The following is a 26,073-nucleotide window of genomic DNA, read 5'->3' on the forward strand; positions in this document are numbered from 1 at the left end:
TAATTGCACCTACAATAGATACCATGCAGCCTGTAGCATTACCTCCTTCCATAAAAGGCGGAGCAACTGCACTTGCACTGGATACTGGGCAGCTTCTAGCATTACTCTCCCTCCAGAGGCGGAGTAAATGCTCTTACACTCGATGCTGTACTGCCTGTTGCATTACACTCCTTTCATAGGCGGAGTAATTGCATTTGCACTGGATACCGTACAGTCGGTAGCATTACACTATCTTCTTAGGCGGACTACTTGCATTTCTATTGGGTACTGTATAGCCTGTCCCAATATAGAGAAAAAGGCGGCACAGCTGTAACTGCGGTCTTACTCAAACACCATAAACACCGACTGCATCGTCTTCAAAGTACAAACAATCTAGCGGTGCACAAGCCCTCAAAGTAAATAACATAAGTTCATAACAAAAAGAGATGCAAAGGACGGCACTCACCAATGTTGTATTCAGATTCAGTCCTTTATTGTGTTACAAAAACATCTAAAATGGCAAGCTGTTGTCAGTGGCCTGAGGAAGCGCGGATCTGCGCGAAACGGCCATTGCCGCCAACATGTGTGGGATTGACGCATACTGCCCCTGCTTGCCATTTTAGTTATGAACTGTATAGCCTGTACCATTACCCTTCTTCCATAGACAGGGTAATAGCACTTCCATGGTGTACCGTACAGTCCGTTCCATTATTCTCTTTCCATAGGCGGAGTAGTGCCACTAACTCTGGACACAGTACAGCCGGTAGCTTTACCCTCCTCCCATGGACGGAGTAATTGCAATTCCAGTGGGTGCCGTTCGGCCGGTAGCATTACCCTCCTTTTTTAAAGGGAACCTGTCACCTCCAAAACACGTTTAAACCGACATCATTACCTTACAGTAGCCCCCAGTGTGTTCCTAATCATGTTTTTCATTCATCCACTGGTTGTTGTATACTTTATAAAAACGCTGTTTTAATCTGTGTTTTCGCTATCCTCAGAGTCAGCTTGAAGTCAGAGGGGCAGCGGCCTCCTTGCTTCAAGTCAAGCTAAGCACGCCCCTTACCCGTCCTCCCTTCACTGTGATTGACATCCTGCTGTGAGGCTGGGATCGTGCAAGTCTCGCGCATGCGCGGTGCGCTCCTTGTCACTGCGCGATCCCGTCTTCCGCACTCAGCCGGCCGCTTTCCTCTCTCGGAAAAGCCCGGCGCATGCGCAGAGAGGAAAGCGGCCGGCTGTGGGAGACGGGATCGCGCAGCGACAAGGAGCGCACCGCACATGCGCGAGACTTGCAGGATGTCAATCACAGTGAAAAGAGGACAGGTAAGGGGTGGGCTTAGCTTGACTTGAAGCAAGGATGCCGCTGCCCCTTCGACTTCAAGGGTGACTGATAGCGAAAACAAAGATTAAAACAGCGTTTTTATAAAGTATACAACCACCAGTGGACGGAGTGTTTGCACATTTCTTAAGCAGAGTATTGGCACCTTCCGTGGGTCCCTGTACATCAGTGGCATTGTTCTCCACTCATTGGCAGACTATTTACACCACCACGGGATACCAGAAGTCCTGTAGCACTACCCTCCTTCCATGGCGGAGTAGTTGCACTATCACTGGATCCTATTCTTCCGCTAGCATTCCTCTCTTTCCGTAATAGGAGTATTTGCACTTACTCCATATACTGTAGATTTTGTGGTATTACCCTCTTTGTATAGAGTAGTTGCTCTACCACTGGTTCCTATACAGGCTATTGCATTACCCTCCTTGATTGGGCGGGTAACTGCACTTCCGCTGGATACCATACGTCCGGTTGCATTAATACTTGTTGTCATCTGTCCTTTCGGTTTTCCCCCTTCTATAGGTGGATTAGTGGCACCACAATTGCATACTGTAGATCCGGTAGCATTACCCTCCTTCTATTGGTGTAGTAGCTGCACAACCAGTAGTGCTTACACTATCCGTGGACCCGATACATTGTGTCGGGTTTCCCTCTTCAGTCAGCGGAGTGATGCTCTATCGCATTTTCAGTCTTTCTTAGGTGGTACAGTAGCTGACAGGCTGTGGACACGATCGTTATCCATTCTCTGTCAGTAGGTGGAACAGATGCGCTGCTTGTCAGTTTCCTTGCTTCTCAAGTGGAGGATGGCGCTAGCACCATATTCTGGGTGTTTACTGCTGTTTGGCCTCATTCTCAGGGGGAGTCTATCCTCTGGTCCTGGAAACCATAGTTGGGCTATGGCCTCTACCTTATGAGGCAGCCTTGCGCTGGCCATAGATTTTATGGCTACTCTTGTTCCGTGCCCCTACTGTGTAACTCTGTCCCTGTGGGAGTATTTCTGTTCATCGACCCCCTTCTAGGAGTGGAACCTTCTCACTAGTTGTAGCTGTGATTGTGCCTACATTTCCTTATCACAGGTGGCACTGTGCTCATGTTCTGCCATCACCAGGCGCGATAGATCCTCCAGGCCTTATATGTATGGGTTTGCTCACTTCTCGTGGGTATTCGTACGGCTTTCGGGGCATGGTATAACCTGCCGATTTCTAGGGCGCAGTCTTCAAAAGCCTTTACAGGTAGTGCATTGCCTCTACCTTCTACTACAGGGACAGCATCAGCGTTGCCTCCGTGTGGTTTTGGGTATGCACTTATTCAGTTTGCATATGTGTATTGTTTGCATGGCTCCCCTCCCCGGGTAGAGCGGTCGTACTGTCCTTGTTGTCACCCCTAGATGCTGGTTCCCTACTGAGCCGCATCAGCCTTCTCTACTTCTCCCCTTTCGCAGGGCGAGTAAGTTGCACTTTCTCCACATAGTGTTACTGCCTGCTCGGCTAGTGTTCATAGCCATTGGGGGCTCGTATGCCCCCTTTCTGCTGTGGGATGCCTGCACGGGTGGTGTTGGTCCAGGTTCTCTAGCCCTGACTTGTTCGTCATGGTTCCACTGGAGTGTTCTTCTCTTCTGTCAGGCATCCCTACTTCCTCCCCCAAGGGGGGCAAGTTTTGTCACATCTGCAGTTCTTTGGCCCTTGATATCTAGACATCATTCTTTTTCAGTGGAATTTGGCTTCCCTTTCTGCGGTTCGGACCTTTCTGCAGAGGGATGGGGGGGGGGGGAGAAACGCTGCGCCCCCTTACTGGCTTCCGTTGAATCCTTGGGACCTTAATCTGGTGCTCAGCGCTCTCCAGTCCTCTCAGTTTGAGCCTTTGCAGCAGGTGTCCCTTCGCTTCCTGTCCTGCAAGGTGGCCTTTTTGGTGGCAGTCTTTTCCATTCATAGGGTGTCGGATCTAGCGGCTCTTGCCTGTTGGTCGCCCTTCATCATCAGCGGGTATCTGCTTCAGACGTCCTCTTTCCGACGGACGGATTCATTATTAGTCATTCCAGAGGGACCGAGACGAGGGCAGGCTGTCTCTAAAGTTTCCATTTCCCGATGGATTCGTTTGGCTATTGTGTAAGCGTATCGCATCAGTGTAGGGGCTCCACCCTTTGGGTTACAGCTCATTTTGCTCGGGCAATGGTTGGGCAGTACATCATGGGGCTTCGGCCCTTCAGGGGTGCAGGGCGGCTACCTGGTTGTCTGGGCACACTTTTCCAAGTTTTACAGAGTACACACCTTTGCATCTTCTGACACTTCTCTGGGGCATAGAGTTTTGCAGAAAGCAGTCCTCGGATTGGCAGGATGGCGTCTTCGTTTATGACCCACCCTGGGGACTGCTCTGGAACATCCCATGGTCAAGACTGTGTCCCCCAATGATACGGATGACAAAACTAGATTTTTGTACTTAACGTAAAATCAGTTTCTCTTCCGTTCATTGGGGGGGGGGGGGGGGGGGACATCTCCCAACCTGTATGTACATTAATACAAAAATAGGTTACAAAGGGATAACGTAAAGAAATAATAAAGCCCCTAACTAGAGCTTAACTCAGAAAGTAAGTAGAAAACCTATAAAAGGACACTGAGAACTACTAAGCTAAAAAAATAATTTTATTAAGTATGTCATTAAAAACATATACATGGAGATGACAGACAAATGAAAAAAGTACAGTACAATCCTGGGAGAGCCTATTAAGTACAACAGTATGGTAAGGTAAGTGACCTAAATGTAGGCGTCTATAGGTAGAGAACCCACTGTGTAAAACATATATTGAAAAGACTATCCATTATTGATGAGAGTGCAAGTAATAGTGTCACATATAAAGTGCGAGTGCATGCTATATACTGTAAGCAAAAGAAGGACTAGCAACTCTCCAATATGGGTCTTTAATATATTATATATATATATATATATATATATATATATATATTCATTTAGCCAAATGCAGCAACCAGTAAAGTGCATGTGCAAGCTGCAAAAAATAATGAACAAGAGACGTAAACAATGTTAAATCAAGAGGCAAAAGAACCGCAACAGGTTACATAAACCATGCGGTCTGAAAAGACAAGGTCACATACCGTGTATAAAAAGTAGAAAATCCACAGGAAGACTGCACACCCCGACGCACGTTTCGATTTGAAACCTTCCTCTGGGGGTACAGCCTTCCCACTGGAGGGCTCGTATTTAAATGCATATACCACCAATCCGAGTGCAATGTTCAGACATGTGATGCCCGGGAGGCTGATTATTCTGGGGCACAGGTGAGCCGCGCAATGGCCAGTTGCGCAGGTGCAGCTGTGCCTTGATCAAGGACCTTTCATGACGTCAATCACGTCATGATCCCGCGAGATGTTCAGAGACCGCGTAATGGCCATTCACACAGACAACGAAGTCAGGGGGATAGATCACATGATCATGGGTCCCGATCACATGATCGTCAATAGTTCAGCCCCCGGACAGAAAGGAAGCATCACAGATCGTGAACAAGTGAGTGCAGTGATACGCAAATGCTGTTATATATTTAATGAAAGTGTAATATACAAATACATTATTACTAATAAATTGATAAATAAGCAAAAAAGTTTTCTGTATGTACATTACTGGTTCTCCTCAATGGGTCCTTCTGGTACTTTAGGATGACCCATCTCTGGTTTTCTTCCTTTTTATTATTTGCTGTTGGCTTCTACTGACTGCTCCTACTGATTTTGTACAAACTGATTAGCTCAGTGTCTGCAGGAGGCGCTAACACTTTTTTTTGCTCAGTGTCGCCTCCTAGTGGCAATAGCTATACCCAAGGTCAAGACTGTGTCCCCCAATGAACGGAAGAGAAACAGATTTTACAGTAAGTACAAAAATCTTTAAAACACATAGTTAATCACAGAATGATCGATGAAGTTATAGATGGAAATGAGTTCACGATCATAAGAAGGAGCGGCTTCCCTCATCATTTTACCCAGAACATTGCTTGTAGGCAGCATTTTACAAAACGGTTCAGTGGTAATTCATGAAGGCAAGGATTGTGCAATTCTAAAGCTACAAATAAATAAAAAATGAAGAACTTACCATATCTGAAATGTAAAGAATATCCCCTTCATCAAAGTATAATTCATCAGGCTGAGAATATAGCATGGAAAATACAAGTGAGCTCAATCATAATGCAATAAGTAACTAAAGATCAAAGTATGCAGCACATGGGCACATTCAGCCACTGCCCAGAAGACTAGTATATGTAATACCAGTATACGGTAGGTTCTGTCCTTCCCATCACTCAGATACAGTGGTTTGTGAAACCACAGCCACTTCTTTATTAACACTCCCCTGACACATGGCTCATACTCTACAACTACAACACTACACTTACTAATAAACGTAATAAGGTCATAAACACGAAGTGGAAAAAGAACTATCACAATGCAGATAAACACATACCGTTCTAGGTTCAAAAGTGTACAAGGCCCGGAAAACTTTCACCTGCCCTGAAAAAACAAAGGAATAATGGTGTAATTATTCATTAATTGTGGAAAGCAGGGTACATGGACATAACATATGTATCTATGACTATCATTTCACTATATCTGGCATTGTTACCACCCTCTGCAGGCTCTGTCAGTTTTCCTTGAGTTGGTGCTATGATGTCTCCCATACAGTGTACATATGGAAAACAGGAGATTCTCTTCCACTGTCTCTGTAGCGCAGTTAGGGCTCATGCACACAAATTTATTTTTGGTCCACATCTGATCTGCACTTTTTGTGGGTTGGGTGTGGACCCATTAACTTCAATGGTACAGCAAAAGAGGCCCCATACCGTATGTTTGTTCTCTGGCAAAAATATAGAATATGTCCTATTCTTGTCCACACCACTGTTCTATTATGGCCTGGATGTTCTGTTACGCAAAATGCAGAACGCACACAGCTGGTATCCGCAATTTGCAGACTGCAAAAATGGCTACGACTGTGTGCATGAACAACTTAAGGGTGACATTATAAAGCAGAACTAAGCAATGAGATGTGAATTCAGCAATGAAATGACAGTAACACACAGTTTCACGTTCCGACTAAGCAGGCACTATCTGCCTGCTCATGAGAGGGAGGTGAGAGCAGCAGTCACCTCTGCTGTATGGGGACAAGCGATCACTACTGTACTCGCTCATCCTCATACAGATTCAGTTTTGGGGCAGCAGAGTGCTGTTTACACCTCATGATCTGCTGCCCAGAAACAATGAGTTATGTGTTAGCATCAGAGAAACGAGTGTCTGCTCATTTGGCAACACCTTTACACAGGCCGATTATCGGAAACAAGCGTTCATAGGAATATTTACTCATGCTGTCCGCTTTTTTGCGGAACCAAAGAAATGAATGGGTCTGTGTGTGATCCGCAAAAAATGCAAATCGGACGCAGACCAAAAATACAGTCGTGTGCACGAGTGTTTTTCACCAGTTTAACAGCGGAAACTACTGCTCCACTGTTTCCCCACTACTCTTCCTTTACAATGTCATTGTTTGCTAATTTTAGTGTGTTCTTACCAAACATAAGTCAGTAAAAGAACTACACGTTTATTTCCTGAAATAAGTCTTAAAGTGTAACTGCCGTTTCATTTTTTTTTATCCAGTAATGGTATAGTACACCCTGCTGTATAAATGCTTTTGTGCTTTATAGTTGAATCTTTTTTAGTTTCACCCCATAACAACACCCAGAAACGCGTGTCACTTTTGCATTGAGCAGGCATGTTCTCACAGTGTTGTCATGTGCAGCCGTCTCCTCTCTGATATATACATGAGACGGAGAGAGCACTGGGAGGAGGAGCGGCAGAAAGTGGAGGGGGGAGGGCTTCTTTACATGCTGCTATCTCCTGAATGGTCTTGTTTGAAAGCTGACATTCCAGGCTGCTAATGAGGAGAAATCACTGTTAGAAATCGAGTCTGGAATAATTGCGGGTAAAATCTGCTTTTATTTTCACTTTCAGCTGTATTCACTTCATCCCGATTTCTATCAGTGATATCTTCCCCTTTACTGAACAGATTGCTGTCATTCTGGTATTGTCTGAAAGCCTGGAATGTCAAGCAATACAAAGCCCATATCTCTAGCTGGTACCAAACCAGAGATATGAGCAGTTAAAGCAGCCCCCCCTCAGTGTGGAGGAGAATGAGGGAGCAGCTGAAGAGCTGACAGGTGACTATTAGGAGGCTAAGAGAAATTATTCCTTACTGATTTCATGTAATTGCAGGGCTTGTCTCTGGTTAGCTGTATGTGAAAGGATACACACTGCTCTGGGGTAGTGGGGGGAAGTTATCTGCATTCTGATTGGTCCTGCTTGTCTGCTAGTTTATGTGAGGAGAGCAAGGGCTTATGGGAAGTGAGGGAAAAACAGGATGGCATCAAGGACATGGCACCACAGATCACCACAGGAAGTGCAGCAGAGGCCATTTTAGGAAGTTGCTGAAATAGAGGCACAGAGAAATAGGATTGATAAGGGCTGAATACAGACACCAGAAAGGAAAATTAACGCTTCATGAATATCTTCCCTTCAGCATCACATATGTTAGGAATTTCATTTTTGGTAGTGAAATGGCAGTTACACTTTAACCCCTTAGGGACGCATGACGTACCGATACGGCATGTTTCCCGAGTCCTTAAGGACCCATGACGTACTGGTACGTCATGTGTTGTTCCGATCACCGCCGCCCGGCGGGCGGTGATCGGAACACGGTGCCTGCTCAAATCATTGAGCAGGCACCACGGCTAAATGCGCCGGGGGGTCCCGTGAGTGACCCCCCCAGGTCAGCGATCGCCGCAAACCGCAGGTCAATTCAGACCTGCGGTTTGCGGCTTTTTATTGTGCAGGCGGCGGTAGTCGGCGGTGCCATCGGGTCCCCATGGGGCTGTGGGGGGGACCCGATGGCATGGAAGGCAGCGCAATGCCTAAAGAAGGCATCGCGCTGCCTTCCGGTGAAGAGCCTGTGAGATCCAGCCCCCTGGATCTCACAGGCCGGAAGCTGTATGAGTAATACACACAGTATTACTCATACAGCCAATGCATTCCAATACAGAAGTATTGGAATGCATTGTAAAGGATTAGACCCCCAAAAGTTCAAGTCCCAAAGTGAGACAAAAAATAAAGTTAAAAAAATAAAGTTAAAAAAAAAAGTTGAAAAAATAAAGTTTTCCCCACAAAAAATTTTAAGTTTCAAGTAAAAATAAACAAAAACGTCATTTTCCCCAAATAAAGTTAAAAAAAATTGGTAAAGAATAGGGGGGGGGGGAAAGTATACATATTAGGTATCGCCGCCTCCGTATCGACCGACTCTATAAAAATATCACATGACCTAACACCTTACATCACAAAAAGTGTAATAGCAAGCGATCAAAAAGTCACACGCACCCCAAAATAGTTCCAATAAAACAGTCATCTCATCCCGCAAAAATCATACCCTACCCAAGGTAATCGCCCAAAAAATGAAAAAAATATGGCTCTCAGACTATGGAAACACTAAAACATGATTTTTTTTGCTTCAAAAAAGAAATCATTGTGTAAAACTTACATAAATAAAAAAAATAAAGTATACATATTAGGTATCGCCGCATCCGTGACAACCTGGTCTATAAAAATATCACATGATCTAACCTGTCAGATAAATATTGTAAATAGCAAAAAATAAAAACGGTGCCAAAACAGCTATTTCTTGTTATCTTGCCTCACAAAAAGTGTAATATAGAGCAACCAAAAATCATATGTACCCTAAACTAGTACCAACAATACTGCCACCCTATCCCGTAGTTTCTAAAATGGGGCCATTTTTTTTGGAGTTTCTACTCTAGGGGTGCATCAGAGGGGCTTCAAATGGGACATGGTGTCAAAAAAAACAGTCCAGCAAAATCTGCCTTCCAAAAACTGTATGGCATTCCTTTCCTTCTGCGCCCTGCCGCGTGCCCGTACAGCTGTTTACGACCACATATGGGGTGTTTCTGTAAACTATAGAATCAGGGCCATAAATATTGAGTTTTGTTTGGTTCTTAACCCTTGCTTTGTTACTGGGAAAAATGGATTAAAATGGAAAATTTGCCCAAAAATTGAAATTCTGAAATTTCATCTCCATTTGCCAATAACTCTTGTGGAACACCTAAAGGGTTAACGACGTTTGTAAAAATCAGTTTTGAATACCTTGAGGGGTGTAGTTTCTTAGATGGGGTCACTTTTATGGAGTTTCTACTCTAGGGGTGCATCACAGGGGCTTCAAATGGGACATGGTTTTTAAAAAAAAAACAGTCCAGCAAAACCTGCCTTCCAAAAACCATATGGCATTTCTTTCCTTCTGCGCCCTGCCGTGTGCCCGTACAGTAGTTTATGACCACATATGGGGTGTTTCTGTAAACTACAGAATCATGGCCATAAATATTGAGTTTGGTTTGGCTGTTAACCCTTGCTTTGTAACTGGAAAAAAATTATTAAAAATGGAAAATCGGCCAAAAAAGTGAAATTTTGAAATTGTATCTCTTTTTTCCATTAATTCTTGTTGAACACCTAAAGGGTTAACAAAGTTTTTAAAATCTGTTTTGAATACCTTGAGGGGTGTAGTTTATAGAATGTGGTCATTTTTGGGTGGTTTCTATTATGTAAGCCTCGCAAAGTGACTTCAGACCTGAACTGGTCCCTAAAAATTGGGTTTTTGAACTTTTCTGAAAAATTTCAAGATTTGCTTCTAAACTTCTAAGCCTTGTAACATCCCCCAAAAATTTAATATCATTCCCAAAATGATCCAAACGTGAAGTAGACATATGGGGAATGTAAAGTAATAACTATTTTTGGAGGTCTTACTATGTATTATAGAAGTAGAGAAATTGAAACATGGAAATTTGAAAATTTTTCTAAATTTTGTATTTTTTTTATGAAAAAAAATTAACTTTTTTGACCCAATTTTAGCAGTGTCATGAAGTACAATATGTGACGAAAAAACAATCTCAGAACGGCCTGGGTAAGTAAAAGCGTTTTAAAGTTATCAGCACTTAAAGTGACACTGGTCAGATTTGCAAAAAATGGCCAAGTCCTTAAAGGGGTTATCCCACTTAGCAGTTTCATACTTACCTGCTGCCACTGCGCGTTCACTTCCTGGATTCTGGCTGGGGGCGGGCTTCATCTTGATTGAAGTCTTCTCCCGGCCGGGCCGCGCGCTGGACTGAACGCGCACGCTGCCGCGCATGCGCAATGTGACTTATTTCTGGCCAGTATAGTACAGAGCCGGCGTGCGCGTTCGCAGCTCTGTACTATTCTGGCCGGGAAGAAGTCACCGTCGCGCATGCGCGGCAGCGTGCGCGTTCAGGACAGCGAGTGGCCCGGCCGGGAGAAAAGAAGAAGTCTTCTGGGCAAGCGCGACCATCGGGATTTTGCGGAAGAGCGGTGGTCGTAACCAGGGGAGACCGAGTCACAACAATAAGGTAAGTGGGGATGAATTTTCTCCTAATCGGTGGGAATTTGTTAATAAAGTATATTTACAAAAATGATCACTGTCAAATCATTAACAGATTTAACAGTGATCATTATGATGGGATAACCCCTTTAAGGTAAGGGGAAATAGGGCTGAGTCCTTAAGGGGTTAAGAAAAAGATCGGCTTCTGCCAGATCAACAGAATAACTGAAGGCTTAAAAACATTTGCTACATATTGCAAAGGACTTTTCATACAAGATACAAACTTACAGGATAACCTGTTTCTTAAATCGTTTTAAAAACTTGAGCTTGGAATTTTTTGTCCTTTGAACAAAGCCTTTGTTAGGCTGGGTTCACACTGCGTTTTCCCATCTCTATATCAAGAATAGGGATGGCGGCACCGTCAAAACAATAAGCAGATGGGTGCAAGAAGCCCTAGTGGGGATAAGCAAATCCCATATATAAAGTCCACAAAACGGGCAGCACTCCGAAAAAATATAAATGAAAAAAAGTTTTATTCACCCATATGGAAATGCGACGTTTCGGCTCAATACTAGAGCCTTCCTGAAGAAAAGTGTTAAGACAAAGTGCTCAGTGTATATAGCAACCACAATTAATGTGCCAATTCCAATCAAATTCAAATCAATAAGAACAATTAGGGTTAAAAAGTGACGTATAATAAATATCTAGTATAAAAGTGATTACAATGCATAACTGAATACCTTGAAAGACAGAAACATGCAATGCGACAATAGACTGCAATATAGAGTACAAAATTGCATAATAATAACAAGTGCTACACTATAAGTGCGAGATACTTGGCAAATCGTTTTGTACAAAATTATTTGAGCCCGTCTGCCGAACGTCAAGGTGATCTCTGTTAGACGGGTTCCTACACAAAATTCTACCTGTTAGGTGCCATGATGGCTACCATACACTTCAGGGAGTGTAGGTTCCACATTCCTACGCTAAATTTTACTTGTTAGGTGCCATGACGGCTACCATATACTTCAGGGAATGTAGGTTACACAGCAGGCCCACTCCACGACATCACCGGCGCCAAATGGCTACCAAGGACTGCAGTGAGAGTCCACAAACTATCCCACTCCTGGTGCCATGGCTTCAGTGAGTGAGGGTGAGCAGGCCTGACTATGTACTAACACTAATTAAAATCAGCCTATAGGGCAGACAGGGTGGTCAGGAGTGCATGACTGAGGAGGCAGCCACACCTCCAGTACAAACTGCAAAGAAAAAAAAAAACTGAATACCTATTTCATGTGCAAACAGTCTTTACAACAACTTATATTTCTAGAAAACGTTCAACATGATTACCAATTAAAGTTCATAAAGTATCATGTGCACTGTGGTAATGTAACATGTGCAACCAACTACATAAGGTGACAAGTGCTTACTAGATGATGTATCAAATGGAGGGAGGAAGGAGGAGAAAACCAGATGTATGGCGGCGTCAGGTTATCCAACGCCTATTTCGGCGTGCCCCATACAGCAATGCGCATGTCTTATCTGGCTTCCGTCACTTTGTTGCGTCGGACGTGTATTCAGGCATGCGCCCAATCCTTTTGATGTCATCGCAGCCATATTGGTTGAGGGAATATCTCTTGGTCCATCAGGCGCATGCGTCCTCACGCGCCTTAGTAAATGAATCACAGACGAGCCAACCAGTGAGTCCTAAGTCCAGAGCTCTAATTACGAGCAACTTGTCTATAGGGTAGGTGGCTGTGCGGGAACAGGAGAAGGCATCCACATCCAGCACAAACGTGGTGCCCTCCCTTATGGACGCAGACCAGACATGAGCCCGCATGTCACATCCGCAACCAATACCCCAAAGGGGTTATCCTACAGAGAAGGGACTCAACATTCAATATAGAAATAAATAGCAACGTCCGGCACAAAGTCATTTAACCATTAGAAAAGACAGTATGAGTGTTTCCATAGAGACAGGACGCGATCTCCACACATCTGGTCAGCCTCCGTCATCTCCTCACTACCCTCCATGATACATCATCTGAAAAATAAACGTGACATGCGGGCTCGTGTCTGGTCTGCGTCCATAGGGGAGGGCACCACGTTTGTGCTGGATGTGGATGCCTAAGGCTGCGGAACGGAATTGCGGACCCATACATTTCTATGGCGCCGCATGACGTGCGGCCCCGATCCGGAATTTCGGACCCGCACTTCCGGGTCCACTATTCCGATCCTGACAAAAAAATAGAACATGTCCTATTCTTATCCGCAATAGCGGACAAGAATAGGCATATTCTCTTAGTGCCGGCAATGTGCGGTCCGCAAAATGCGGAACGCACATTGCCGCTGTCCGTGTTTTGCGGATCCGCAAAACACACACGGATGTGTGAATGGACCCTTATCCTGTATTTTTCGGACTATAAGATGCAACTAGGATTTGGAGGAGGCCCTGGCAGATCCATAGGAGGGGCCCTGGCATTGTGGGGGGTGTTTATACTGCTGGACAACCCCTTTAAGGACGGACCACTTAACTTATTTTCTTCTTAACTCTAACTTAATTAACCCCCCGTTGACATAGCTAAACAAGGGCTTACAAGGGACATATTTTGTATTGGAAACTGGGTAAACCGGGTTTTGATTTTTTGGCATTCCCTAAGCCGTAAAAAAGACACAATGACATTATTCTGCTGCACTCTTCAGTTCTGAAGCAATACATGACTGTGCATGCCCCACCGTCTTCTGGAAAGATACACCAATTCCACAAAGCATGCCTGGAAATGAAGTAACAGGCCGCCCGCCGCGCACATGATGAATCACTTAGGCAAGAAGGGAAGGATACTAGTTGAGACATCTTTCCTGCACAGTACATGATATAAGCAATTCAAGTCTCACAGAGCAGGTAACGTTGGCATCGGACCCGTCATACCCACTTCTACTTGCTTTCATTCCTGATCCTCCCCTGAGGTCTGGCTGCCATGATCTGCCCCCTCCTCTATATAGCGTAACGCTAAGGGCTTGTTCTCATCCGTGTTGGGCGGACAAACCACCAAAAATGCCAGTCCATGGGGTCTGTTCAGCTCCGTATAGGTTATTTTCATTGATCTGCTCCTCTAACAGGGCACAACAGAAACTGCAAACGCCGTGAACGTGGCCTAAGGGATGGTGTGTTATAAAGTACAATGTGGATCAAGACATCGCTACAGCCTAGGTTTTCACTATGGAATGAGACTGCACATGTTCTCTGGAATTTTTAGTCCAAAACAGCACTGCCTATAGGTTGTGCACTCTTAGGGTGCATTCACACGACCGTATAAATGGATCCGCATCCGTTGTTCCGTTCCGCAGCCCCGCAAAAAATATAGAGCATGTCCTATTCTTGTCCGCATTGTCTATATAGCGCCGGCCATGTGCGGTCCGCAAAATGCAGACCGTACATGGCCGGTATCCGTGCTTTGCAGATCCGCAATTTGCGGACTGCGATACACTTACGGTCGTGTGAATGTAGCCTTATGCATATAAGGTTTTCTGTTCATTGGGGGCTGGGACACTCCATTTGGTGCACCTTCACACCGCCAGGAACACCGCTAAGACCTCCCCCTCTGGTCTGAGATTTTAGAGATGGGAGCCAAAACCTTTAGGCCTCTTTCACACGGGCGTTGCGGGAAAATGTGCGGGTGCGTTGCGGGAACACCCGCGATTTTTCCGCGCGAGTGCAAAACATTGTAATGCGTTTTGCACTCGCGTGAGAAAAATCGCGCGTGTTTGGTACCCAAACCCGAACTTCTTCACAGAAGTTCGGGCTTGGGATCGGTGTTCTGTAAATAGTATTATTTTCCCTTATAACATGGTTATAAGGGAAAATAATAGCATTCTGAATACAGAATGCTAAGTAAAACAGGGCTGGAGGGGTTAAAAAAAATAAAAAATCATTTAACTCACCTTAATCCACTTGCTCACCATGGTAAAAGATCATGTGACGCACCATGTGATGACCGGAGTGACGTCATCCCAGGTCCTTGAACTATAGTTAATGCTCTCCACAGGTCCTATTCAGTAAAAGAGTCAGACGGAGATGCCGGCTGCGCGAGCAAGTGGATTAAGGTGAGTTAAATGATTTTTTAATTTTTTTTCAACCCCTCCAGCGCTGTTTTACTTAGCATTCTGTATTCAGAATGCTATTATTTTCCCTTATAACCATGTTATAAGGGAAAATAATAAGGTTCGGGTCTCCATCCCGATCGTCTCCTAGCAACCGTGCGTGAAAATCGCACCGCATCCGCACTTGCTTGCGGATGCTTGCGATTTTCACGCAACCCCATTCATTTCTATGGGGCCTGCGTTACGTGAAAAACGCACAAAGAGGAGCATGCTGCGATTTTCACGCAACGCAAAAGTGATGCGTGAAAATCACCGCTCGTGTGCACAGCCCCATAGAAATGAATGGGTCGGTATTCAGTGCGGGTGCAATGCGTTCACCTCCCGCATCGCATCCGCGCGGAATACACGCTCGTGTGAAAGGGGCCTAACGGCACAAAAATAAAAAGAAGCATTTGTCAGGATTAGGGTCTATTCACACGTCCGTAATTTGGGTCCGCATTCGTTCCGCAATTTGCGGACCCATTCACTTTCAATGGGGCTGGAACGGATGCAAATCCACATTTCCTGGATCCGCATCCGTTTTTTCGGGATCCGCATCCGTTTTTTTGGGATCCGTTTTTTTGGGATCCGCAATTTCGTTCCTGGAAAAAATAGAACATGTCCTATTCTTGTCCGCAATTGCGGACCAGAAAAGGCATTTTCTATAAGGCTACATTCACACATCCGTGGTGTGTTGCGGACCCGCAAATTGCGGGTCCGCAACACACCAGCCCGTCACCCCCATAGAAATGCCTATTCTTGTCCGCAAGCTGCGGACAAGAATAGGACATGCTCTATCTTTTTGCGGAGCTGCAGACCCAAAATCGGGGCCGCGCTCCGCAATTGCGGCTGCAGACAGCACACTGTGTGCTGTTCGCATCCATTCCGTCCCCATAGAGAATGAATGGGTCCGCACCCATTCCGCAAAATTGCGGAAAGGATGCGGACCCATTTTGCGGACGTGTGAATGGAGCCTTATAGTGTCTGTGATGTGCGGATCCGCAAATTGCGGATCGCACATTGCAGGTGTCCGTGTTTTGCGGATCCACAAAACACTTACGGACATGTGAATGGACCCTTAGGGGACCTGCTTTTCACTAGAAAATACGGATATCTGTCAGGGCGTCTAGCCTGCACGGTGGGTTGATTACTTTGAAAATGATCTTGGGGGTTACAAACTGCTAAACAGGATACAATAATACCGCAAGAGAGATGCTGACTTAGGCTACTTTCACATTAGTGTTTTCAATTCCGCTATTGAGATCCGTCATAGGGCTCAATAGTGGAAGAAAACGCTTCAGTTTTGTCCCTGTTCACAAAACTGAACTGAACGAAAGGCACCAAAATGCACTCAGTTCCATTTGGTTGCACTCCCATCGCGGACAGAATAACGCTGCCTGCAGAGTTTTTCTGTCCGCTATGTGGTGCGGAGCAAGACGGATCCGTCCTGGCACACAATGTGGATGGATCGGTTTTTTCTGACACAATAGAACACGGATCCATGACTTTCAATGGTGTTCAAGACGGATCCGTCATGGTTATAGAAGACATAATACAACCGGATCCGTTCATGACGGATGCATGCGGTTGTATTATTGCAACAGAGGCGGTTTTCTGAAGATCCATGACGGATCAGCGAAAAACGCTAATGTGAAAGTACCCTTAAAGGGAAAGTTCACAATAAATATTGTAAATTGCTGTCTCATGGTAAGGCCTCTTTCACACTACTGTTTTTTGTTTCCGTTTTGCGGGCCGTTTTTTGCGTTCTGTATACGGTCCGTATACGGAACAATTCATTTCAATGGGTCCGCAAAAAAACGGAATGTACTCCGTATGCATTCCATTTTGGTATTTCCGTTTTTCCATTCCGTTGAAAGATAGAACATGTCCTATATTTGGCCGCAAATCACGTTCCGTGGCTCCATTAAAGTCAATGGGTCCGCAAAAAAAACGGCATGCATACGGAAATGCCTCCGTATGTCTTCCGTTTTTTGCGGAACCATCTATTGAAAATGTTATGCCCAGCCCAATTTGTTCTATGTAATTACTGTATACTGTATATGGCATACAGAAAAACGGAAAGGAAAAACGTAACCGAAACGGAAACAAAAAAACGTAACAACGGATTCATGAAAAACGGACCGCAAAACACTGAAATAGCCATATGGTAGTGTGAAAGAGGCCTAAAGCAGTTGCAAACTCCAGATTGCCACGGCGATTAGAAAATCACTGCCAGCAACTGGTGCTCATGAGAAAATTCTGGCTATTGCGGTTCATATATACCGTATGTGGTGCCCACTGACTTCAATGGGCCACCTTGTGGTGGCTGCAGGCAGCTACAATTTTGACATTTCACTATATTACCATGAGAACGGTATCAGGGTATTTGAAGCTCTGTATAACAAACCTGGGGCTCTAACCATTGTAAAATATATACAGTGGATAGTCTGCAGGGTGTGAACAAGCCCTAGTATTGGGCCTTTATAACAATGCAGCAGTTCAATTTCCTGTTCACCTAACATTTTCAAGCCGCATTGTTGGATGAGAACTTAGAAGATTTGCCATTCAGGAATTTAGGAAAGCTGGGTAACAAACCCAGATTTTTCTGATGCCACTCTGCAGTATGCCAATGAGGAACAGAGATGATGCACTAAAGAGTGAAAACACAGTGTGTCCAACCCCCTATGCAGAGAAGCACTGCTACAACTTCTCATGCTGGCTTTCATGGCTGTGACCGAGTGAGAAGACAGCAAACATGTGGAGAAGACCTGACGGGCAGAATGGTAACCTAGACACAGGATGTGCCAGAAATGTCTGATAGATGAGGGTCCCTCATTCAGGCAGAGGATGAATGAAGAGGTGTCGCCTCTATAGGAGTAAGGCAAAAAGCCATGCTTGGCTGTATCCGTGAGGTCTAGTGGTTCCTGTTCTGTTGGGTGTTCTCTGCCTAAAATATATAGCCAAATCCTCCCAGGAGAGAACTGCTGAGCATGTGGCATCTAGGCTAGATACAGCTAGATAAACTATTTCAAGCGAGTGTGGTATTGTAGGTAGGGACAGTACGCCAATATATATGGACATACACATATGGACCCTGTCCTGTATCTGTACCATCATGTACCCAGACAGACCCTACTGCACCATCATACCTACATATGGACCCTGTCCTGTATCTTGTACCATCATGTACCCAGACAGACCCTACTGCACCATCATACCTACATATGGACCCTGTCCTGTATCTTGTACCATCATGTACCCAGACAGACCCTACTGCACCATCATGCCTACATATGGACCCTGTCCTGTATCTTGTACCATCATGTCCCCAGACAGACCCTACTGCACCATCATACCTACATATGGACCCTGTCCTGTATCTTGTACCATCATGTCCCCAGACAGACCCTACTGCACCATCATACCACTTATGGACCCTGTCCTGTATCTTGTACCATCATGTACCCAGACAGACCCTACTGTACCATCATACCCACATATTAATATTATTATTTATTATTAAAGCGCCATTCATTCCATAGCGCTGTACATATGATGAGCGGTGCACATACATAATACAGACAATTGCACCAATCATAAACAAGACAAGTTACAAACTGGTACAGAAGGAGAGAGGGCCCTGCCCGTGAGGGCTTACAATCTACATGGTATGGGAGAAGGACACAGTAGGTACATATGGACCCTGTTCTGTATCTTGTACCATCATGTCCCCGGACAGACCCTACTGTACCATCATACCTACATATGGACCCTGTCCTGTATCTTGTACCATCATGTCCTCAGACAGACCCTACTGCACCATCATACCTACATATGGACCCTGTTCTGTATCTGTACCATCATGTCCCCAGACAGACACTACTGCACCATCATACCACATATGGACCCTGTTCTGTATCTGTACCATCATGTACCCAGACAGACCCTACTGTACCATCATACCACATATGGACCCTGTTCTGTATCTTGTACCATCATGTCCCCAGACAGACCCTACTGTACCATCATACCTACATATGGACCCTGTCCTGTATCTTGTACCATCATGTCCCCGGACAGACCCTACTGTACCATCATACCCACATATGGACCCTGTCCTGTATCTTGTACCATCATGTCCCTGGACAGACCCTACTGTACCATCATACCACATATGGACCCTGTTCTGTATCTGTACCATCATGTACCCAGACAGACCCTACTGCACCATCATACCACATATGGACCCTGTCCTGTATCTTGTACCATCATGTACCCAGACAGACCCTACTGTACCATCATACCCACATATGGACCCTGTCCTGTATCTTGTACCATCATGTACCCAGACAGACCCTACTGTACCATCATACCCACATAAGGACCCTGTCCTGTATCTTGTACCATCATGTACCCAGACAGACCCTACTGTACCATCATACCCACATATTAATATTATTATTTATTATTAAAGCGCCATTCATTCCATAGCGCTGTACATATGATGAGCGGTGCACATACATAATACAGACAATTGCACTAATCATAAACAAGACAAGTTACAAACTGGTACAGAAGGAGAGAGGGCCCTGCCCGTGAGGGCTTACAATCTACATGGTATGGGAGAAGGACACAGTAGGTACATATGGACCCTGTTCTGTATCTTGTACCATCATGTCCCCGGACAGACCCTACTGTACCATCATACCACATATGGACCCTCTTCTGTATCTGTACCATCATGTCCCCGGACAGATGTCACTTTTCTTCCGGTCCTGGATACATGACAAATACAGCAGCACGGGGTGGCTGACTCAGTATTTTGCAGAGTGTTCTAACATGCTCATTTATTTGAGTCTTGGACATGTTTTATAGTTAATTTAGAAAGAAATATAACACACTTGAGATTATAATTGTCCATAAAGTTAAGGGATTCTTTTTTGCTAATTGCGGTACAGTTAATTACCTGCTACGGCGCACATCACACGTGCTCGGGACACAGCTACCACACACCAGCTCAAAATAAAGGGGCAATCCTCCCACATTTATGTCATACAGAGGGTCAGGGAAGAACATTAGTTCCCAAATCAAAGGGGCTGATTTCCTAAGACTGGCCATTCATATGCCAGTCAGTAAAAAGTCGACTGGCACACCTCCTAATAACTTTGGCACATCTTCGGGCTGCTTGTCTGCTAGAAAGTGAAAGCTGTGCTAGCTATGAGCTGGAGTATATTTCAGGTTCCTGGTGTGAACTATCGTGTAACTCACGTGTCCCAGGGACGAGCGCTGTATCACTCCTCCTCTCCATGCCTCGGACATCAAGCCACCGGGTTATCTGGACCCAGCTCTGGCAGCAGGACACCACCTAATTATTCAGTATAGACCTATTGGATATTTACTCATTGAATTCTGTTACATTATTTGTTCCACTGCACCATATGCAAATGAGCATCTCCCAAGGAAGAGAAACCTCTCGCCAGCGCCACCTCTTGGAAGCGTCTCCCTATGAGCAAGATCCAACTTTCCAACAGCCGGCCACGGATGGATATCTGGCCAGGCTATATTCCCTTGTCAAATCCCAAGGCTTGTTGGAAAGTCGGATCTTGATTCATAGGTAGCCACTTCCTATACGTATACTAATGTATTGTGATTGTCCATATTGCCTCCTTTGCTGGCTGGATTCATTTCTCCATCACATTATACACTGCCCATTTCCATGGTTACGACCACCCTGCAATCCAGCAGCGGTGGCCATCCTCACACACTATGGGAAAAAGTGCTGGTCTATCTGGTGGCAGGGGCCATGGGAGTGCTCATAGACTGGTGCTTTTTTCCATAGTGTGCAAGCACGACCACTGCTGCTAGATCACAGGGTGGCCGTAACCATGGAAACAAGCAGTGTATAATGTGATGGAAGAATGAATCTAGCCAGCAATGGAGGCAATATGGACAATCACAGTACATTAGTAAGTGCCTTGTATTAACTTTCTATATATATGATAAATGCCTCTTGCTGAAGTGAGACAACCGCTTTAAGCCTTCAGTTTATGACCTGTCTCACGTGTCATAAGAATGTAAGATTACCCTAGTAGTCATGTGTTTGATGGGTGTATGTGGGGTATGTTAGTTCTTGTCTACATTGCGTGTATAGTGTCCCTGTGTACATATAACATGTGTGTATATGGAGTGTATAGTGTCCCTGTGTACATAAAGCATGTTCTGTGTGTACATTGCGTGTATAGTGTCCCTGTGTACATATAACATGTGTGTATATGGAGTGTATAGTGTCCCTGTGTACATAAAGCATGTTCTGTGTGTACATTGCGTGTATAGTGTTCCTGTGTATATACAGCATGTTCTGTGTGTACATTGCGTGTATAGTGTTCCTGTGTACATATAACATATTACATGTGTGTACATTGCGTGTACAGTGTTCCTGTGTACATATAACATATTACATGTGTGTATATGGAGTGTATAGTGTCCCTGTGTATATACAGCATGTTCTGTGTGTGTACCTTGTAGGGTTGTTGCGGGTATCGAAATTTCGATACCCAATCGATACTTTTGTCCCGGTATCGATACGATACCGGGATTTCCGTTTTTTCGATACTGGGCTGCGCTTCTGCGCAGTCTAGTATCTCTGAACATGAGCGCGCTGCTATCGGCGCGCTCATGTTCTCTCTCAGCAGCACGGGGAGAAGGAAGCTGTCCTCCCTCCCCCTGTGCTGCTGCCGCTGCCACCAATGAGAAGAGAGGGGCGGAGGAGGGGCGGCAATGAGAAGAGAGGGGCGGAGGAGGGGCGGCAATGAGAAGAGAGGGGGTGGAGGAGGGGCGGCAATGAGAAGAGAGGGGCGGAGGAGGGGCGGGCGCACTGCGCCACCAATGATAGGATTACTATCGGAGCGATGGGAGGAGACATCAGCTTCACTAGTGGGCGTTCCTTTTCCCTGCGCTGCGATTGGACAGCGCTACAGCCAGGGAGAAGGAACGCCCACTAGTGAAGCTGATGTCTCCTCCCATCGCTCTGATAGTAATCAGCAGCATGTGGAGCAGGAGAGGAGACAGTAATGGGGCACTGCGGGCGAACGGAGCGGCGCCCAGGACTAAATGGTGAGTGCTGAGACATCGCTGGGCGCCGCTCTGTGTGGCCTAATAGTGAAAGTCTGGACTCATATACAGTAGTCAGTCTTTAACACATACAGGAGGCGGGTGCCGGCAGCAGAATCGCATTGCCGGCACCCTGCCCCTGACAGGGAGCTGCGATCAGCGGCAGTTAACTGCCGCTGATCTGCTAGTACCCGCCTCCTGTATAAAGGGGTAAAATCATTGGTGGTGCAGTGTGCCCCCCCCCCTCAATCCCCCCATCCCATTAAAATCATTGGTGGCACAGTGCGCCGGCCCCTCTCAACCCTCCAGTATTAAAATCATTGGTGGCAGTGGCCACAGGGACCTCTCCACTCCCCCTTATTGGTGGTGCAGTGGCAGCTTCTGATCGGAGCCCCAGCTGTGTAAGCCTGGGGCTCCGATCGGTTACCATGGCAGCCAGGAAGCCCTGGTTGCCATGGTAACATCCCTGATGCTGTGTGCACAAAGCACAGAGCAGCAGGGACAGTGTGGAGTCCTATTCACCCTGATAGAGATCTATCAGGGTGAATAGGAAAAGGGATGAAAGATCCCAGGTTCTAGCCCCTAAGGGGGGAAATAGTTATTAAATAAAAAGTGAAAAAAAAAAAAAGACTAAAATATGAAGTATAAATCACCCCCCTTTTCCCAATTTCACATATAAAATATATAAATAAACATATTACATCGCCACGTCAGAAAAGTCCAAACTATTAAAATATAAAAAAAAAATCTAGGTGGTGAATGCCGGAACAGAAAAAATAAAATAAAAACTGCGCGATTCGCCATTTTTAAAAATGAGGAATGCACGTGGCTTTTTTTGTTTATTTTTTTCGCGTGGTATCGAATGGTATCGAGTATCGCAATACTTTTTCATGGTATCGAAACCGAATCAAAAATTTGGTATCGCAACAACTCTAGACTACCTTGCGTGTATAGTGTTCCTGTGTACCTATAACATGTTACGTGTATAGCGTCCCTGTGTATATACTGCATGTTCTGTGTGTGTACATTGTGTGTATAGCGTTCCTGTGTACATAATCCATATAACATATTACATGTGTGTACATTGCGTGTATAGTGTTCCTGTGTACATATAACATGATACATGTGTGTATATGGAGTGTATAGTGTCCCTGTGTACATAAAGCATGTTCTGTGTGTACATTGCGTGTATAGTGTCCCTGTGTATATACAGCATGTTCTGTGTGTACATTGCGTGTACAGTGTTCCTGTGTACATATAACATATTACATGTGTGTATATGGAGTGTATAGTGTCCCTGTGTATATACAGCATGTTCTGTGTGTGTACCTTGCGTGTATAGTGTTCCTGTGTACATATAACATGTTACATGTGTGTATAGCGTCCCTGTGTATATACTGCATGTTCTGTGTGTGTACATTGTGTGTATAGCGTTCCTGTGTACATAATCCATATAACATATTACATGTGTGTACATTGCGTGTATAGTGTTCCTGTGTACATATAACATGATACATGTGTGTATATGGAGTGTATAGTGTCCCTGTGTACATATAACATGATACATGTGTGTATATGGAGTGTATAGTGTCCCTGTGTACATATAACATGATACATGTGTGTATATGGAGTGTATAGTGTCCCTGTGTACATAAAGCATGTTCTGTGTGTACATTGCGTGTATAGTGTCCCTGTGTATATACAGCATGTTCTGTGTGTACCTTGCGTGTATAGTGTTCCTGTGTACATATAACATGTTACATGTGTGTATAGTGTCCCTGTGTATATACAGCATGTTCTGTGTGTACATTGCGTGTATAGTGTTCCTGTGTACAGTCCATTGTGTGCAGTATTTTTTGCGTGTGTACATGGTTTGTATGGTGTTCCTACGTCAGATACGTGTATATAGTTGTCTCGTATACATATGGCATGCTCTGTGTGTACATGGTTTGTATGGTGTTCCTACGTCAGATACGTGTATATAGTTGTCTCGTATACATATGGCATGCTCTGTGTGTACATGGTTTGTATGGTGTTCCTACGTCATATATGTGTATATAGTTGTCTCGTATACATATGGCATGCTCTGTGTGTACATGGTTTGTATGGTGTTCCTACGTCAGATACGTGTATATAGTTGTCTCGTATACATATGGCATGCTCTGTGTGTACATGGTTTGTATGGTGTTCCTACGTCAGATACGTGTATATAGTTGTCTCGTATACATATGGCATGCTCTGTGTGTACATGGTTTGTATGGTGTTCCTACGTCATATATGTGTATATAGTTGTCTCATATACATATGGCATGCTCTGTGTGTACATGGTTTGTATGGTGTTCCTACGTCAGATACGTGTATATAGTTGTCTCGTATACATATGGCATGCTCTGTGTGTACATGGTTTGTATGGTGTTCCTACGTCAGATACGTGTATATAGTTGTCTCGTATACATATGGCATGCTGTGTGTACATGGTTTGTATGGTGTTCCTACGTCATATATGTGTATATAGTTGTCTCGTATACATATGGCATGCTCTGTGTGTACATGGTTTGTATGGTGTTCCTACGTCAGATACGTGTATATAGTTGTCTCGTATACATATGGCATGCTCTGTGTGTACATGGTTTGTATGGTGTTCCTACGTCAGATACGTGTATATAGTTGTCTCGTATACATATGGCATGCTCTGTGTGTACATGGTTTGTATGGTGTTCCTACGTCAGATACGTGTATATAGTTGTCTCGTATACATATGGCATGCTCTGTGTGTACATGGTTTGTATGGTGTTCCTACGTCATATATGTGTATATAGTTGTCTCATATACATATGGCATGCTCTGTGTGTACATGGTTTGTATGGTGTTCCTACGTCAGATACGTGTATATAGTTGTCTCGTATACATATGGCATGCTCTGTGTGTACATGGTTTGTATGGTGTTCCTACGTCAGATACGTGTATATAGTTGTCTCGTATACATATGGCATGCTGTGTGTACATGGTTTGTATGGTGTTCCTACGTCATATATGTGTATATAGTTGTCTCGTATACATATGGCATGCTCTGTGTGTACATGGTTTGTATGGTGTTCCTACGTCAGATACGTGTATATAGTTGTCTCGTATACATATGGCATGCTCTGTGTGTACATGGTTTGTATGGTGTTCCTACGTCAGATACGTGTATATAGTTGTCTCGTATCCATATGGCATGCTCTGTGTGTACATGGTTTGTATGGTGTTCCTACGTCAGATACGTGTATATAGTTGTCTCGTATCCATATGGCATGCTCTGTGTGTACATGGTTTGTATGGTGTTCCTACGTCAGATACGTGTATATAGTTGTCTCATATACATATGGCATGCTCTGTGTGTACATGGTTTGTATGGTGTTCCTACGTCAGATACGTGTATATAGTTGTCTCGTATCCATATGGCATGCTCTGTGTGTACATGGTTTGTATGGTGTTCCTACGTCAGATACGTGTATATAGTTGTCTCATATACATATGGCATGCTCTGTGTGTACATGGTTTGTATGGTGTTCCTACGTCAGATACGTGTATATAGTTGTCTCATATACATATGGCATGCTCTGTGTGTACATGGTTTGTATGGTGTTCCTACGTCAGATACGTGTATATAGTTGTCTCGTATACATATGGCATGCTCTGTGTGTACATGGTTTGTATGGTGTTCCTACGTCATATATGTGTATATAGTTGTCTCGTATACATATGGCATGCTCTGTGTGTACATGGTTTGTATGGTGTTCCTACGTCAGATACGTGTATATAGTTGTCTCGTATACATATGGCATGCTCTGTGTGTACATGGTTTGTATGGTGTTCCTACGTCAGATACGTGTATATAGTTGTCTCGTATACATATGGCATGCTCTGTGTGTACATGGTTTGTATGGTGTTCCTACGTCATATGTGTATATAGTTGTCTCGTATACATATGGCATGCTCTGTGTGTACATGGTTTGTATGGTGTTCCTACGTCAGATACGTGTATATAGTTGTCTCGTATACATATGGCATGCTCTGTGTGTACATGGTTTGTATGG

The 26,073-nt window shown here is 44.6% G+C and overlaps 1 protein-coding gene across 1 annotated transcript in view; it reads right to left on the reverse strand.

The window, feature by feature from the left end:
• The window catches only part of OSTF1 (osteoclast stimulating factor 1), a 52,344-nt gene that overhangs the window by 24,351 nt on the left and 1,920 nt on the right, over positions 1-26,073 (reverse strand). The window contains exons 2-3 of the mRNA XM_040417064.1: positions 5,771-5,817; positions 5,405-5,455 (exon numbers count right to left, since the gene is read on the reverse strand). Coding sequence (XP_040272998.1) covers positions 5,405-5,455; positions 5,771-5,817 — 98 coding nt within the window. The remainder of the gene's footprint in view (positions 1-5,404; positions 5,456-5,770; positions 5,818-26,073) is intronic.

The sequence above is a fragment of the Bufo bufo genome, chromosome 2, assembly GCF_905171765.1.
Source record: "Bufo bufo chromosome 2, aBufBuf1.1, whole genome shotgun sequence".
NCBI classification, from domain to species: domain Eukaryota; kingdom Metazoa; phylum Chordata; class Amphibia; order Anura; family Bufonidae; genus Bufo; species Bufo bufo.